Genomic DNA, 13,181 nt, shown 5'->3' with positions numbered 1-13,181 from the left:
ATGAAGTGCAGCCTTCCAGTGGGAAGCCTCTGGAACCTGAAGGCAGCTGCTTGAACTTTTAGATGCAAATGTTGATGCTTAAGAAAACAGCCACTTCAGCAACAAATCTTTCCCCAAGAGAAGCCAATAACTTGTGTGTCCCCCCACGCCCTTCCCTGTCCCTTCTAACACCATTCCTCCACCTGATGATCCAACTAATCTCTTGCCTTACCACTGCAGCCTGCAGGCTCCTCCAACTCCTGTGATGTGTCTGTGTGTGTGTTTGCTGACTGTAGTGTTCATGGCTACTTGTTCATGGTTATTACTGTTGGTGAACTGTGGACTCACTTTCCTGGGCAGAGGCTGAGCCATGCGGCCATCTGCTCCTATCTGCCCCCCATCACCTCTCACTCCTGGGGGTCTGCTTTTTTCCCTGGAGAGTCTAGCTCCTTCCCTTTAGAGCATGGGCAGGAGTCTCCAGTTGTGTTGGGACCTGGGAAGGTTTGCATCACTTTCATCATCTTTATGGAGTCTCTTCACTCCTTTTACAAGAACCTCGCTTCCTTATCCCACTCCAACCTCAGTCTGTTCTGAAGATCAGCAATTAGAGATACAAAGCAAAGCAAGGAGTTTGTGAGCCCAGCATTGCCTTCAGGAGGCTACTAAACCCTTCCATGGTTATTTTTCTCCCTGGGGAAGCCTCAGGGGGCTCCATCTGCCCTGCCCTTCACATAGCACCCAGGGATTCCAGGTCTGGGGCTGCTGCTTTTTTTCTTTTTTTTTCCAGAGTCCCACTCTGTCACCCAAACCAGAATGCAGTGGCATGATCTCAGCTCACTGCAACCTGGGTTCAAGGGATTCTCATGCCTGGGTCTCCCGAGGAGCTGGGATTATAGGCAGGCAGCACCACACTCAGCTAATTTTTGTATTTTTAGTAGAGATGGGGTTTTTCCTGGCCTCAAGCAATCCACCTACCTTGGCCTCTCAAAATTCTGGGATTACAGGTGTCAGCCACCATGCCCAGCCCAGGCCCAGGGCTTCTAATCTGCCCTTGGGGAATGTAGCCCTTACATATCTTATCAGCAATAACCACAGGGGCTCTGGTATCCCACCCACCTCCAACCTTCCTGCTTCTGAGACTTCAACCTACAGCTGAGTTTTTGTGGACACAGGCTTCTGTCCTTGAAGTTGAGTCTCCAGCAGGTGATGACTGAAGGATTCCCATTCTGTTGCTGCCAGCACACTGGAATGGACAGAGGGAGAGTAAGGGGCCTTTGCTTCTCTGCCCATGTCCCCTTGGTCAGCAGAGAACTCCTGCATCCTTTGCGCTGCCTGTCAGTGGTCAGAGAGGTGAGTGAGGTAGGTTAGAGACCCAGTAGGCTCCATGCAGCGCTGCTGCAGAGGGTACAGGAAGAGGTCAAAGGTCATAATGACAGCGGGAGCTCAAACAAGATCCTGCCCTTCCTGTCCTCCATGTGCCTGTGGAAATCAACCAACCGAGCCTCTGTGCCAGACTGCTGTTTTCTGTATCACGATCTGTCTGAACAACAGAAAAAAGGAATAAAATATTTGTTTCCTAGTAAAAAAAAAAACCATGAACAAAAAAGCAAGTAAACTTCAATCAATGGATTATTTTTAAAGTAAACAAAAATGTTGGAATCTTTTCTTGAGAATTAAAATATCATTTCAAGACTTTACATAAACTAACAACTTTCTCAACTGTGTTCGTTACAGGAGCCAATGAGTTTCTAACTACAAAGGAAATGAAGAATATCGAATGCCAAAAAAAATCAAACAATCCTTTAATCACTCAATTCTAATCGTGTAAATGCTGAAGTAAGAGAACAATTTTATGACAGTTACTTCAATGAAAATGCAAAGAACATCAGATGCTATTTGGACCTCATGATGCAGAATGTGGGTCGGACGGCCCACAAGTTGGAATCATTCATGCTGTACTTCAGCTTGGACCAAGCATGTCTGTGCCTTTATGCAAACATCAACCACAATTTGTATTTGTGTTATCGCCACCAAAAGCAGTTCAGAAGCAAAGGGAAAATATCTTCTGCCTTGTGCTTACTTGTATCCATGGCTCTGCTGTAAATAGGTGAGGCATTTAGATCATTGATCATCTCTGTGATCATAGTGAAGCTATTACTTTTGTTGTTGTTGCAGTAGATTTCATCCTGGCTCTTCAAAATTTTATTGCATCTTTGGAATCAGAAAATACTTCTAGCAGTAGTACTTTCAAATTGTCATTTGAGCTGAAAGACTGCTGCTGTTATATAGTGTGGCAGATAGTTACAACTTCCACTGCAATTACTATATCTCAATCTGAATTCTTTTTACTTTTTATTTTTTATTTTTTATTTTTTTTGAGGCAGTCTCGCTCTGTTGCCCAGTTGACACCATCATACAGTGGTGCAATCTCAGCTCACTGCAACCTCCACCTCCCAAGTTCAAGCAATTCTCTTGCCTCAGCCTCCCGAGTAGCTGGAATTACAGGTGCTCGCCACCATGCCACACTAATTTTTTGTAATTTTAGTAGAGACAAGGTTTCACCATGTTGCCTAGGCTCGTCTTGAACTACTGAGCTCAGGCAATCCACCCACCTAGGCCTCCCAAAGTGCAAGGATTACAAGTGTGTGTCACCGCACTCGGCCTTGAATTCTTTTTAATAAAAAAATTTGTTTACCACTTTATATAGTATTAGTTGAGGAAATCATATATCTTCCACGTTTAGCTGTTACTATGTGCTGGTGCCTTTCTCTATTTTTGCATACTGCACAAAAAGCTTCGAAAGGAATCTTTCCTCATTTAATAAATCTCCGCTTTTCAAACAATTCATCGCAAAGTATATGCTTGAATTTTGGTATTTGGCATTCAAATATACACAAATAAAAATAGATAATAGCAACCATCACAAAAATTCAGCCGAGTGAATTTGATAATCTCACAGCTGCCTTAGTGTGTCTGTCATTCATAAGTCTGAACTCAGAACTAACATCAAACAGGGGTTGAACCATTGAAAGCATTAGAAACTTGCAAACTAATAATCAATTGAAGTGGCCAGGCATGGTGGCTCACACCTGTAATCCCAGCACTTTGGAAGGCTGAGGCTGGCGGATCACAAGGTCAGGAGATTGAGACCATCCTGGCCAACACGGTGACACTCTGTACTAAAAAAAGTACAAAAATTAGCTGGACGTGGTGGCATGTGCTTGTAACCCTAGCTACTCCGGAGGCTGAGGCATAAGAATCGCTTGAACCCGAGAGTTAGAGGTTGCAGTGAGCCAAAATTGCGCCACTACACTCCAGCCTGGTGATAGAGTGAGATTCCTTCTCAAAAAAAAAAAAAAGAAAGAAAAAAATCAATTGAAGTAGAGTTGCCTTTGAAGTGGCCTGAGACGGCTATCCTATCCTTGTCTGGTATCTGGGAATGTGAATTTTGGGAAGGTTTGGGAACCTGGATTTCAGAAGGGTTCCCTCCTCCCTCACTGATCAAATGGCTCACTGTACCTAAACAATATGGTTTCTGCGGAACACCTGCTTTTTTTCTGGGAATCTGGAATCTTGATTTGTGCACAATGGACAGTGTCTACATGAGCAGCCCCCCAATAAAAAGCCCAGGCACTGAGTCTCTAAGGAGCTTCTGTGACAACATTTTGCATTTGTTGTCACAGCGTGTTGCTGGAGGAATTCAGCACATCCTATGTGGCTCCACTAGGAGAGGATGCTTGGAAGCTGGTACCACGTTTCCTCTGGACATGGCCCTGTGACCTCTCCCCTTTGCTGACCTTGCTGTAATAAGTTGTAGCCATACCGTGACTATATGCCAAGTCCTGTCAGTCCTCCTAGCAATTTCTTTAGCCCAGAAGTGTTCTTGGGAATCCCCAATACAGTTGGCATCAGAAGCAATTTTTTTTTACTTCTGACTCTATCACCCAGGCTGGAGTGCAGTGGCAAAATCATAGCTCACTGCAGCCTTGAGCTCCTGGGCACAAGTGATCCTCCTGCCTCAGCTGGGACTACAGGTATGTATCCTCCTGAATAGCTGGGACTACAAGCACGTGCCAACATCCCAGGCTCTTTTTTTTTTTTTCTGTAAAGATGGGGTCCTGCTATGTTGCCCAGGTTTATCTTGAGCTCCTGGCCTTAAGTGATCCTCCTGCCTCAGCCTCTCTAAGTGCTGAGATTACAGGTGTGAGTCATTGCACCTGGCCCAGAAGTGGAATTTGCTAGAACAACCCTGATTCACTAAGATTTGGCTCCATCACTGTTTGGGAAAAGGAAGAATGAAGGGGAATGGTGATAAGCGTTTGATAACTGGGTGTCTATCGAGCCCTCCATGGTTTGAGAGCAGCAGCTGAACTGCCATCTGCTGTTAGAAGCCACAGTGACCTTTGGGGTTAGAAATGGATCCAACCCTGGCTTCTTTGAGCTGTGCTGGATGAAGTGAGGGGGAAAGTATACATCTGGGGATTGGCTTTGTTTTTTATTCTCTTCTCCAGGTGGGAGGGGAAAAAAAACAACAGTGACAAATTATAAAAGTGAGTGTTAGGTGGCCCCAAAAATGTTAGAAGTTCTCAGGGCTGGAGCAAAGCTGGGGTGGGAGGGTGGGGAGGGCGCCAAGACTCCATCCAGCCTCTTCTTCAGCCCCGCTGCTGCCCTGTTACAAGAGCTGCCTCCTTCTTCACCACCCCCTGTACCCTCCCCCATCTGCTTTCCAACCTGAATCTTTCCCACAGCAGTAATGCTAACCTAACTGCAAATGCTGGGTTTACTGCTATGGATTTAGTTTGCAATAGAAAAAAAAATTTAATGGCTTTGTGTTTTGTGGCTATTACATCTAGATGTATTAATATGATAAAATTGATATAAAATGTTAAATGCTTTCAATTTCATAAATTCTAGAGGGAACACACTTATCAGGAAAAGCTGCAGAGGAAAGTGAATGTGACACAACTTCCTTGCTTTTTGCAGCTAGTGGGCAGCTTGGAATTTAAATTCTCAATACTGGAAACAGAACAAGTCCCCAAAATTAACAATTTTTGCTACAGTTTTTGTCTATTGGAGCCACTGGAAAAAAGGAGACAATATGAAGAGAGGCAATCTTGAGCTAGAGATACGCTTTGGAATTTACAAGGCAGTTTTTCATCTCTCTAATGAGCTCTTGTAAGATCATATAGCTGACCCTCAGAAGCTGATGATTTTCTGGCCCCATGTGTATAGTTTTGAGTTGCTCAGCTTGGACTCTAAGGTGAATAATGTAAAAAGAGCCCAACAAAGCCTTGCTTGTCACTTGGCTAAGAACACAGCTGTCTGGCCCTGCAGCATCTCAGTCTCCAGTTACTGGAAGAACATATATTAGATGTTGGGGAAACTATAAGGCTACAGGATGATGCTGCATGTTGGCAGGGAGAATTGTTCAAGGTAGAAACTGTGGGGAACAAAGAAAGAGATTCTCATCTGTGTAGCTGCTGCTACATGCTAATTTGGGAGTAAGAAAACTGTTAAGGAATAAAAAAGCCAAGACCTCTGTCTTCACAGGGCTTTCAGGCTAGAAGGGAAACTGGCCACCATACAAATTGTATACAACTCCATTAGTGCTTAAGAGGTCTGATTTATTGCTTTGAAACACAAGTGCAGGATGTTTAAGGTTTATCAGCAGCCTTTCCCTTTGCAGAAATTGTAAACTAAAAATGAAATCCTAAGCCCCCACCAACTGAAGGACACTCCCCTTAGCCAAGGGGACCCCAGAAAAATCTTACAACTGAGTTCCTGGCCGTGATGAGATGGGAGGTCAGACATGTCTCATTATACCCCCTCATGTTTGTGGTTTAGACACAGCGACTGACCAGCACTAATGTTAAAATAGAGCTCATAAGACTGGCAGAACAGACTTTTTGTGGCAATGAGATACCAAATTATAAACAAGACCTAAGGCCATGCCAGGCAAGCGTTAGGTCAAGCACTCTAAACTTAAAGATTAACTATGGTCTAACTGCCACAAGGTTTTTCTTTTTTCTCTAGCAGCTAAATAAACACTGGCCTTGACATAAGCAAAATAAAAACAATTGTAGCTCATCACCAGACACTAATTGGCTCCCAACTCCTGTCCCAAGCACCATAACTACAGCTTTGATTAGACAAGAGACTGATTTCAGTAACTTTCTCCTGATAAGAAGACCACCCACTATGAACTGGTTCTGGCTGGTTTTACAGAGATTGCACACTTGAGTGCCTTCGTGTCCTGTACAGACCTTTTGACTGATAGGGCCTAATTATAATACATTCAAGTGTTGGGACTCCACCCCAAAGTGAACATGGGTCATGTGTTACATGCATGTTGGTTCAATACATGTGCATCAGGACCACCTTCATGCATATTCATAGCTCCTCCTATAACCTGTTGAAGATGTATGTTTAGCTAACTTGTCCAGCATAATGCTCCTACCCCAACCTATATTCCTTCAAAGTGCCTGTCCCTAGTCCCTGGTCTTAGCCAGAGGCATTCTTCTCAGCCTGTTGCAGGCTGTAACCCCTTATAAGAAATAAAGCCTCCTCTCCATTCCAAATAGTTAAATCTTGTGAATTGCTTTTGTTTTGTTTTGTTTTTTTTGAGATGGAGTTTCACTCTTGTCACCCAGGCTGGAATGCAATGGCACAATCTTGTGTCACTGCAACTTCTGCCTCCCAGGTTCAAGCGATTCTCTTGCCTCAGTCTCCTGAGTAGCTGGGAATACAAGCACCTGCCACCATGCCCGGCTAATTTTTGTATTTTTAGTAGAGGTGGGGTTTCATCATGTTGGCCAGGCTGGTCTCGAAATCCTGACTTCAGGTGATCCACCTGTCTCCGCCTCCCAAAGTGCTGGGATTACAGCTGTGAGCCACCGCACCTGGCCTAAATCTTGTGATTTTTAAATTCAACAGAGTCATTTAAATGGTTCCTTGATAGAGAAACATTTAAGGCAGACATTAGCTTTTATTGCCCCATAACGCTTCAGTAAGTTTCCCTGAATATTTGCATTTACTTGTCAATCAACTCACAGGGACTGAGGCAGAAGTAAAACCCACAATTACCTTACCCCTGGCCTGTGTGGCAAAGTAACAAATCTTTTATCACATATTTGAGAGGCATCTCTGCTACCAAGAACTTTTTTTTTAACCTTTTATTTTAGGTTCAGGGGGATATGTGCAGGTTTGTTATGTAGATAAACTCGTATCACAGGGGTTTGTTGTACAGATTATTTCATCACCCAGGTACTAGGCCTAGTACCCAATAATTATTTTTTCTGATCCTCTCCCTCCTCCTACCCCACCCTCATGTAGGCCCAGTGTCTGCTGTTCCCCTTTGTGTCCATGAGTTCTCATTATTTAGCTCCCACTTATAAGTGAGACTGGGCGATTGCTGACCTGCATCTCTCTTGGGTGGATCTCCCAGGACATAAGTAAAAGACCCTTGGCCACAACCACTACCAAAGTCCCTTTTTCTGCTGCCTCCAAGTTGGGGAGGAAACATAAGCCCTAAGATCACCCCAGAGCTGTGGTGGGAAGCCCAGGAGAGAAAAAAACCTGAGTAGTTTTAAACTAGAATATGCATGTGGCTTTTTAAAGATGTTTGCAATTTTTTTGCTATTCTCCCTTTGAGATATGGGGGTCTATGCCCACCCTTACCAGACTGGACACTAGTGCTCACTTGTCACTGACACATGACATGAAAGTGATGCTGTGTAACTTCCAAAGTTATGTTTAAAAAGGCCATGAGCATCTGCCTGGTTCATTCAGGTCACTCACCTATGGTGCCCTTGATCACCAAGTCAAAGCTCTGAATGTCCTGAGACTGCTCTGCTACCTGGAATCCCAGGGTAACTGGGAGGTCTCCTATAGGTCCTGAAGCCAAGCCCCATGTCCTCTGCAGACATGTGAGTGAAGTCACCTCCAGATGATGCCAACCCTTTGCTGTGGATTCAACTCCGGCCAATGAGTCTTCTCTGCAGTCCCCAAACACCAATAAGCAGCAATAAGCCATCTTTTCTGTTTCTTCCTAGCCCTGTGAACCATGAACAAAATAAAATGGTTGTTTCATGCATTATTTTATGGTGGTGGTTCTTTCTTTTAAAAAAATTCATGGTAAAAGCGCCAAGAATAACACACTTGTAGGACATTCACAAGGCGCAAAATAACATACATTGAAATCTAGGTTTCCTTCTTTCCTTCTTCCACAGCCTATCAGGTTCTGCCTCTGGAGTAACAATGGTTAAGTTTCTGCACATCTTTCCAGATTTATTAATTAAACAATCATAGAGCACTGACACTGTGAGGAAGCTTTTTAAGGGCTTTGCTTATATTTATTCATTTACTCTTCACTCACTGTGGACACTCAGGTGGCAGCAGGAAGGAAAGTGTTTTGCTTTGATCTGCTCTTTGAATGCTGTTCCTTCAATCAGATAATTCTATTTTCTTCATATATTACCAAATCTTTTTTATTTTCTCCCCTAATTGAGCATTCAGAGATGTGACTCTGTTTTCTAGTTTTTCTTACGTTTCACCACTAAATCTTAAATTTCATGAGACAGACAGTGATGAAATTCCTGTCACTGGACATATATATGTATGTTTATGATGGTGCCTTACACATACACATTTTTCTATCTAGCGATTAACCATTAAAACTCTATACTCAGAGTGAGGAAACATTACACGTTCCTTCCCAAACCCTGTCAACTACCCTGTCAATTAAATAATCCCTGAAAAAATGGCAACATCTATATTAATGCTGTTTTTATATCTCATCAATGACCCATTTGATAAAATAGTTCTAGAAACTTGTAATGAACCAGCAGTGATGGAAATTTGTACTGAACTATTTCATATCTAAAAGGGTATCTACTTTGTTTTAGACATGACAACTCTCTCATGTTTTAGAATTTTCCATTGTTGCATGTTTAAAGGGCTTGTCAATTCCCTTCCCTTTCCTAATTCTCATGACCAGATCATAAGAATGTGTGTGATCAGGCTGATTGATGTGCCACAACACATATTTAATCCTGGAATTTAGGGTTATCAGAAGTCTCCATTTAAAAAAGTATCATATGCTTTCACACAACCCACTGCTGAACATATAGTGCTTCATTTTTCTTAATGTCTCAGTGAATAGCCAGCCTTTTATGCATACATGAATAGAGGATCTCTCAACAAATTCAAAGAGATTCAGAAATAAGTACATAAACTTAGTTGCACAGAGAGAAAAAATAGGTAATATACATAAGTGATAAAAGAAGGTTTTATATAATTACTTTTTCAAACTAAATTTATAATAGTGCTTTTTAAACTAAATCTGGAACAAATTTTAAATTATTTAATCTAGAAATGTCCAGTGATTCAGGAACAGTAGAAATGGGTGAGGAGAGCATTTCAACTCAAGCAAGGAACTCCTTTTATTCTCAACACATTAGCTTTTTCCCTCTTCACTCTAAAATGTTCACTATCAAATATATTTGAGAGGTCTTTTTTCCTCATTTAACATTTATTTCATACACAGAGAATAATACTGTGGGTCTGAGATTCAGTTTTTGAAATGCAACATATATTCTAAGTGACCCTTTTACCCATGTCAAAATAGCAGCAGTTGGACCCCATAATGTGGCATGTATTCATTTGAAAATTCTACAGTGACCTATCACTGTGATCATGTGATGAAGCATATCTTGCCTTCCATTCTAACCGTCACTCTGTGAGCTTCGAGGTTCAAGTTTGACAGTATTTGTCAATTTCGGAATGTCATACAAAGAACGCTCAAATATGGGGAATTTTATGTACTGTTGCTGAGATATGTTCACTTTCATCTTCCGATCATGGTTTCTTCAAATAGGCCAGTTCACTTGTACTCAAAATCTCTTCCTCATTTTTTTGTTTCCCCCACTCCAATTCGTCTATGGATTTATGAACATATTTTATAGTATTATTACTGATTTGTACTTTTGATTCTTCCACCAAGCGTTTTGTCTTAAATATTTTCCTATTTTTAGAAAAATGTACTGTTTCTAAACACTTTTGTACACAATGTTTCATAGGATACAGAAAAAACACAACCACACTGCCTTCATCAGATGAGGAGAATCTTGATACCAAATACAGTATGAGACATTCCATGAAAGGGAAATTATAGACCAAAGTCTTCTGAGTATAAAAGTCAAAATCTGAAACCAAATATTAGAGTGGTCTAAATCTGGAGATTTTTAGGAAAAGAAATTGAAATTTCATGGTGGGAAACATAATTTTGCTTAGTTTAGAGGTTTTGAGAGATTGTTGTAAAGAAAAATTTAAAAGATAACATTAAATGGATATAAAAGTTATAAAATAAAAATATAAAGTTATAAAAATTAAAATAAAAATATATTCATATATTAATATAAAATTGTAAAAATATTATAAAAGGTTATAAAAATATTATAAAAGGTTACAAAATTCTTTTGCTGTCAAGATTGATTGGGATTAGATTTGTTTATAAGGTCTTATTAAAATTAGCCATAATATTAAAAATACGGCTGGGTGCGGTGGCTCACGCCTGTAATCCCAGCACTTTGGGAGGCCGAGGCGGGCAGATCACCAGGTCAGGAGAAAGAGACCATCCTTGCTAACAAAGTGAAACCCCATCTCTATTAAAAATATAAACATTAGCCGGGCATGGTGGCGGGCGCCTGTAGTCCCAGCTACTTGGGAGGCTGAGGCAGGAGAATGGCGTGAACCCGGGAGGCGGAGCTTGCAGTGAGCCGAGATTGCGTTACTGCATTCCAGCCTGGGCAACAGAGCAAGACTCTGTCTCAAAAAAATAAAAATAAATAAATAAATAAATATATTAAAAATACATTAATATCCAACTAAAATTTTTTTTAAAAAAATAAGTGTAATATTTTTTCCCCATCGAACTTAACAAAAAGAGTATGTATTCCCGTGTGCCAGAGTGCCAGATCACCACATACTATTATGTTGGGTTTGCATATTTGATGATGTGTCGCTACCAGGATGCCATCCGGGTCTTTGCCAACAGCCTCCTCTACATCCAGAGGACCAAGAGCATGTTCCAGAGGACCACATACAAGTATGAGATGATTAACAAGCAGAATGAGCAGATGCATGCACTGCTGGCCATTGCCCTCACGGTGTACCCCATGAGTATCGATGAGAGCATTCACCTCCAGCTGCAGAAGAAATACAGGGACAAGACGCTGCATATGCAGAAAGATGACCCACAAGTCTATGAAGAACTTTTCAGTTACTTCTGCCCCAAGTTCCTGTTGCCTGTAGTGCCCAACTATGATAATGTGCACCCCAACTACCACAAAGAGCCCTTCCTGCAGCAGCTGAAGGTGTTTTCTGATGAAGTACAGCAGCAGGCCCAGCTTTCAACCATCCACAGCTTCCTCAAGCTCTACACCACCATGCCTGTGGCCAAGCTGGCTGGCTTCCTGGACCTCACAGAGCAGGAGTTCAGGATCCAGCTTCTTGTCTTCAAACACAAGATGAAGAACCTGGTGTGGACCAGCGGCATCTCAATCCTGGATGGTGAATTTCAGTCAGCCTCAGAGGTTGACTTCTACATTGATAAGGACATGATCCACATCGCGGACACCAAGGTCTCCAGGCGCTATGGGGATTTCTTCATCCGTCGGATCCAAAAATTGGAGGAGCTTAATCGAACCCTGAAGAAGATGGGACAGAGACCCTGACGACATTCACACACATTATTCAGGAACCTGTTTTGATATATTACAGGCAGGAAGTGTTTTTGCTACCGTGAAACCTTTACCTAGATCAGCCATCAGCCTGTCTACTCAGTTAACAAGTTAAGGACCGACGTGTTTCAAGTGGATATCAGTAAAGGATCTTTGGAGCCAGAAAACAAAAAAAAGATTTGTTCTCAATGAGATCACACACAGTAATAATTTTTAATTCTCAAATCTGTTTCTTTTTAAAACTTCTGAGATTTGTATCTCAGAAGTTCAACCTTTACTATATTTTTTTACACATTATTTACAGATCACACATCATTACCCTTTGTTTCTTTTCCCCTTCAAAAGGTAAATCTTTTTACTTGGCTAGAATGGTAACTTTGTACTTCAACTTTCCCATCAGCTCTTTTAACTTTTCCCTCGTATTCTATTTCTGCTGTTATAATACCAAAATATTGATCTCAAAGGTAAAAATAAATTTTTTCTCAGCGGTAACATGATTTTTTACTCTTAACTTTTTGATATGTCTGAATTGTTGCATGTAATCAGGAAACTTCCCATGCTATTAGCTTGGTGCATAAGTAATTGTGGTTTTTGCCATTACTTTCAATGGCAAAAACTGCAATTACTGCACCAACCTAATACTAGGAGCCATATATCCACCTGCTCAAGGTGCTAGCTTTCATGTTTACATTCTTCTATAATACAATGTTCACTCATGACCTTGAATACATTGTGCCTGTGTCTAATTAAATTCAAGTACCTTTTTCATCAGATTTGACTTCCAAGTTATTTAAACAGACTTTACTTAGGCACTTCCCATTCTCAAGTATGCCTTAGTCCAGGTTGTTCAGATAGTTGCTCAGATTAAGCCAGTGAGATGGTTGGGGTCACAGATTTAATTCATTAAGCCACTAAAGCATCAGCCCAGTTAGCCATATTTTCAGTTAATTTCAATTAGCTGCTCATGAAGGGTTGGCCAGTTGAATGGAAGTTGATTCTTGGCACAGCCTTCAAGTGGCAATTGGTTTAAAATGTCCTGAGTTCTGAGCCAGCCTGGGGGCTGATACAGTTTGGATATGTGTCCCTGCCCAAATCTTATGGTGGATTGTAATCCTCAATATTGGAGACAACTGGTTGAGAGGTGACTGGGTCATGAGAGTGTATCTCTCATAAATGGTTTAGCATCATCCCCTTGTTGCTGCTCTTCCAACAGAGAGATGTGGTTGTTTAAAAGTGTGTGACACCTCCTCCTACCTTGCTCCTACTCTGGCCTTGTGATGTGCATGCTCCCACTTAGCCTTCTGTTATGATTCTAAGTTTCCTGAGGCCTCCCCAGAAGCCACGCAGATGTCCGTATCATGCTTCCTGTAAAGCTTTCAGAACGCTGAGCCAATTAAATCTCTTTTCTATATAAATTACCCAGTCTCAGGAATTTGTTGTTGTTGTTTTATTTGGGGGGTTTTT

The 13,181-nt window shown here is 41.6% G+C and overlaps 1 protein-coding gene across 1 annotated transcript; it reads left to right on the top strand.

Annotated features, from left to right (window-relative positions):
• The first annotated feature begins 10,909 nt into the window (after nt 1–10,909).
• On the top strand, nt 10,910–11,729 carry LOC101139966 (eukaryotic translation initiation factor 3 subunit L-like). The gene has a single exon (XM_055353935.2). It carries the CDS (start codon nt 10,926–10,928, stop codon nt 11,709–11,711), a length of 786 nt encoding a protein of 261 aa, XP_055209910.1. The 5' UTR covers nt 10,910–10,925; the 3' UTR covers nt 11,712–11,729.
• Nucleotides 11,730–13,181: the final 1,452 nt, after the last annotated feature.

The sequence above is a fragment of the Gorilla gorilla genome, chromosome 8 (assembly GCF_029281585.2).
Source record: "Gorilla gorilla gorilla isolate KB3781 chromosome 8, NHGRI_mGorGor1-v2.1_pri, whole genome shotgun sequence".
Classification (NCBI taxonomy): domain Eukaryota; kingdom Metazoa; phylum Chordata; class Mammalia; order Primates; family Hominidae; genus Gorilla; species Gorilla gorilla.
The sequence above is the reverse complement of the archived record's forward strand: the minus strand, read 5'-3'. Positions and strand labels throughout refer to the sequence as shown.

Bases quoted from the DNA above. Each gene is read 5' to 3' on its own strand.
- LOC101139966 (XM_055353935.2), top strand. From the start codon at position 10,926: ATGTATTCCCGTGTGCCAGAGTGCCAGATCACCACATACTATTATGTT.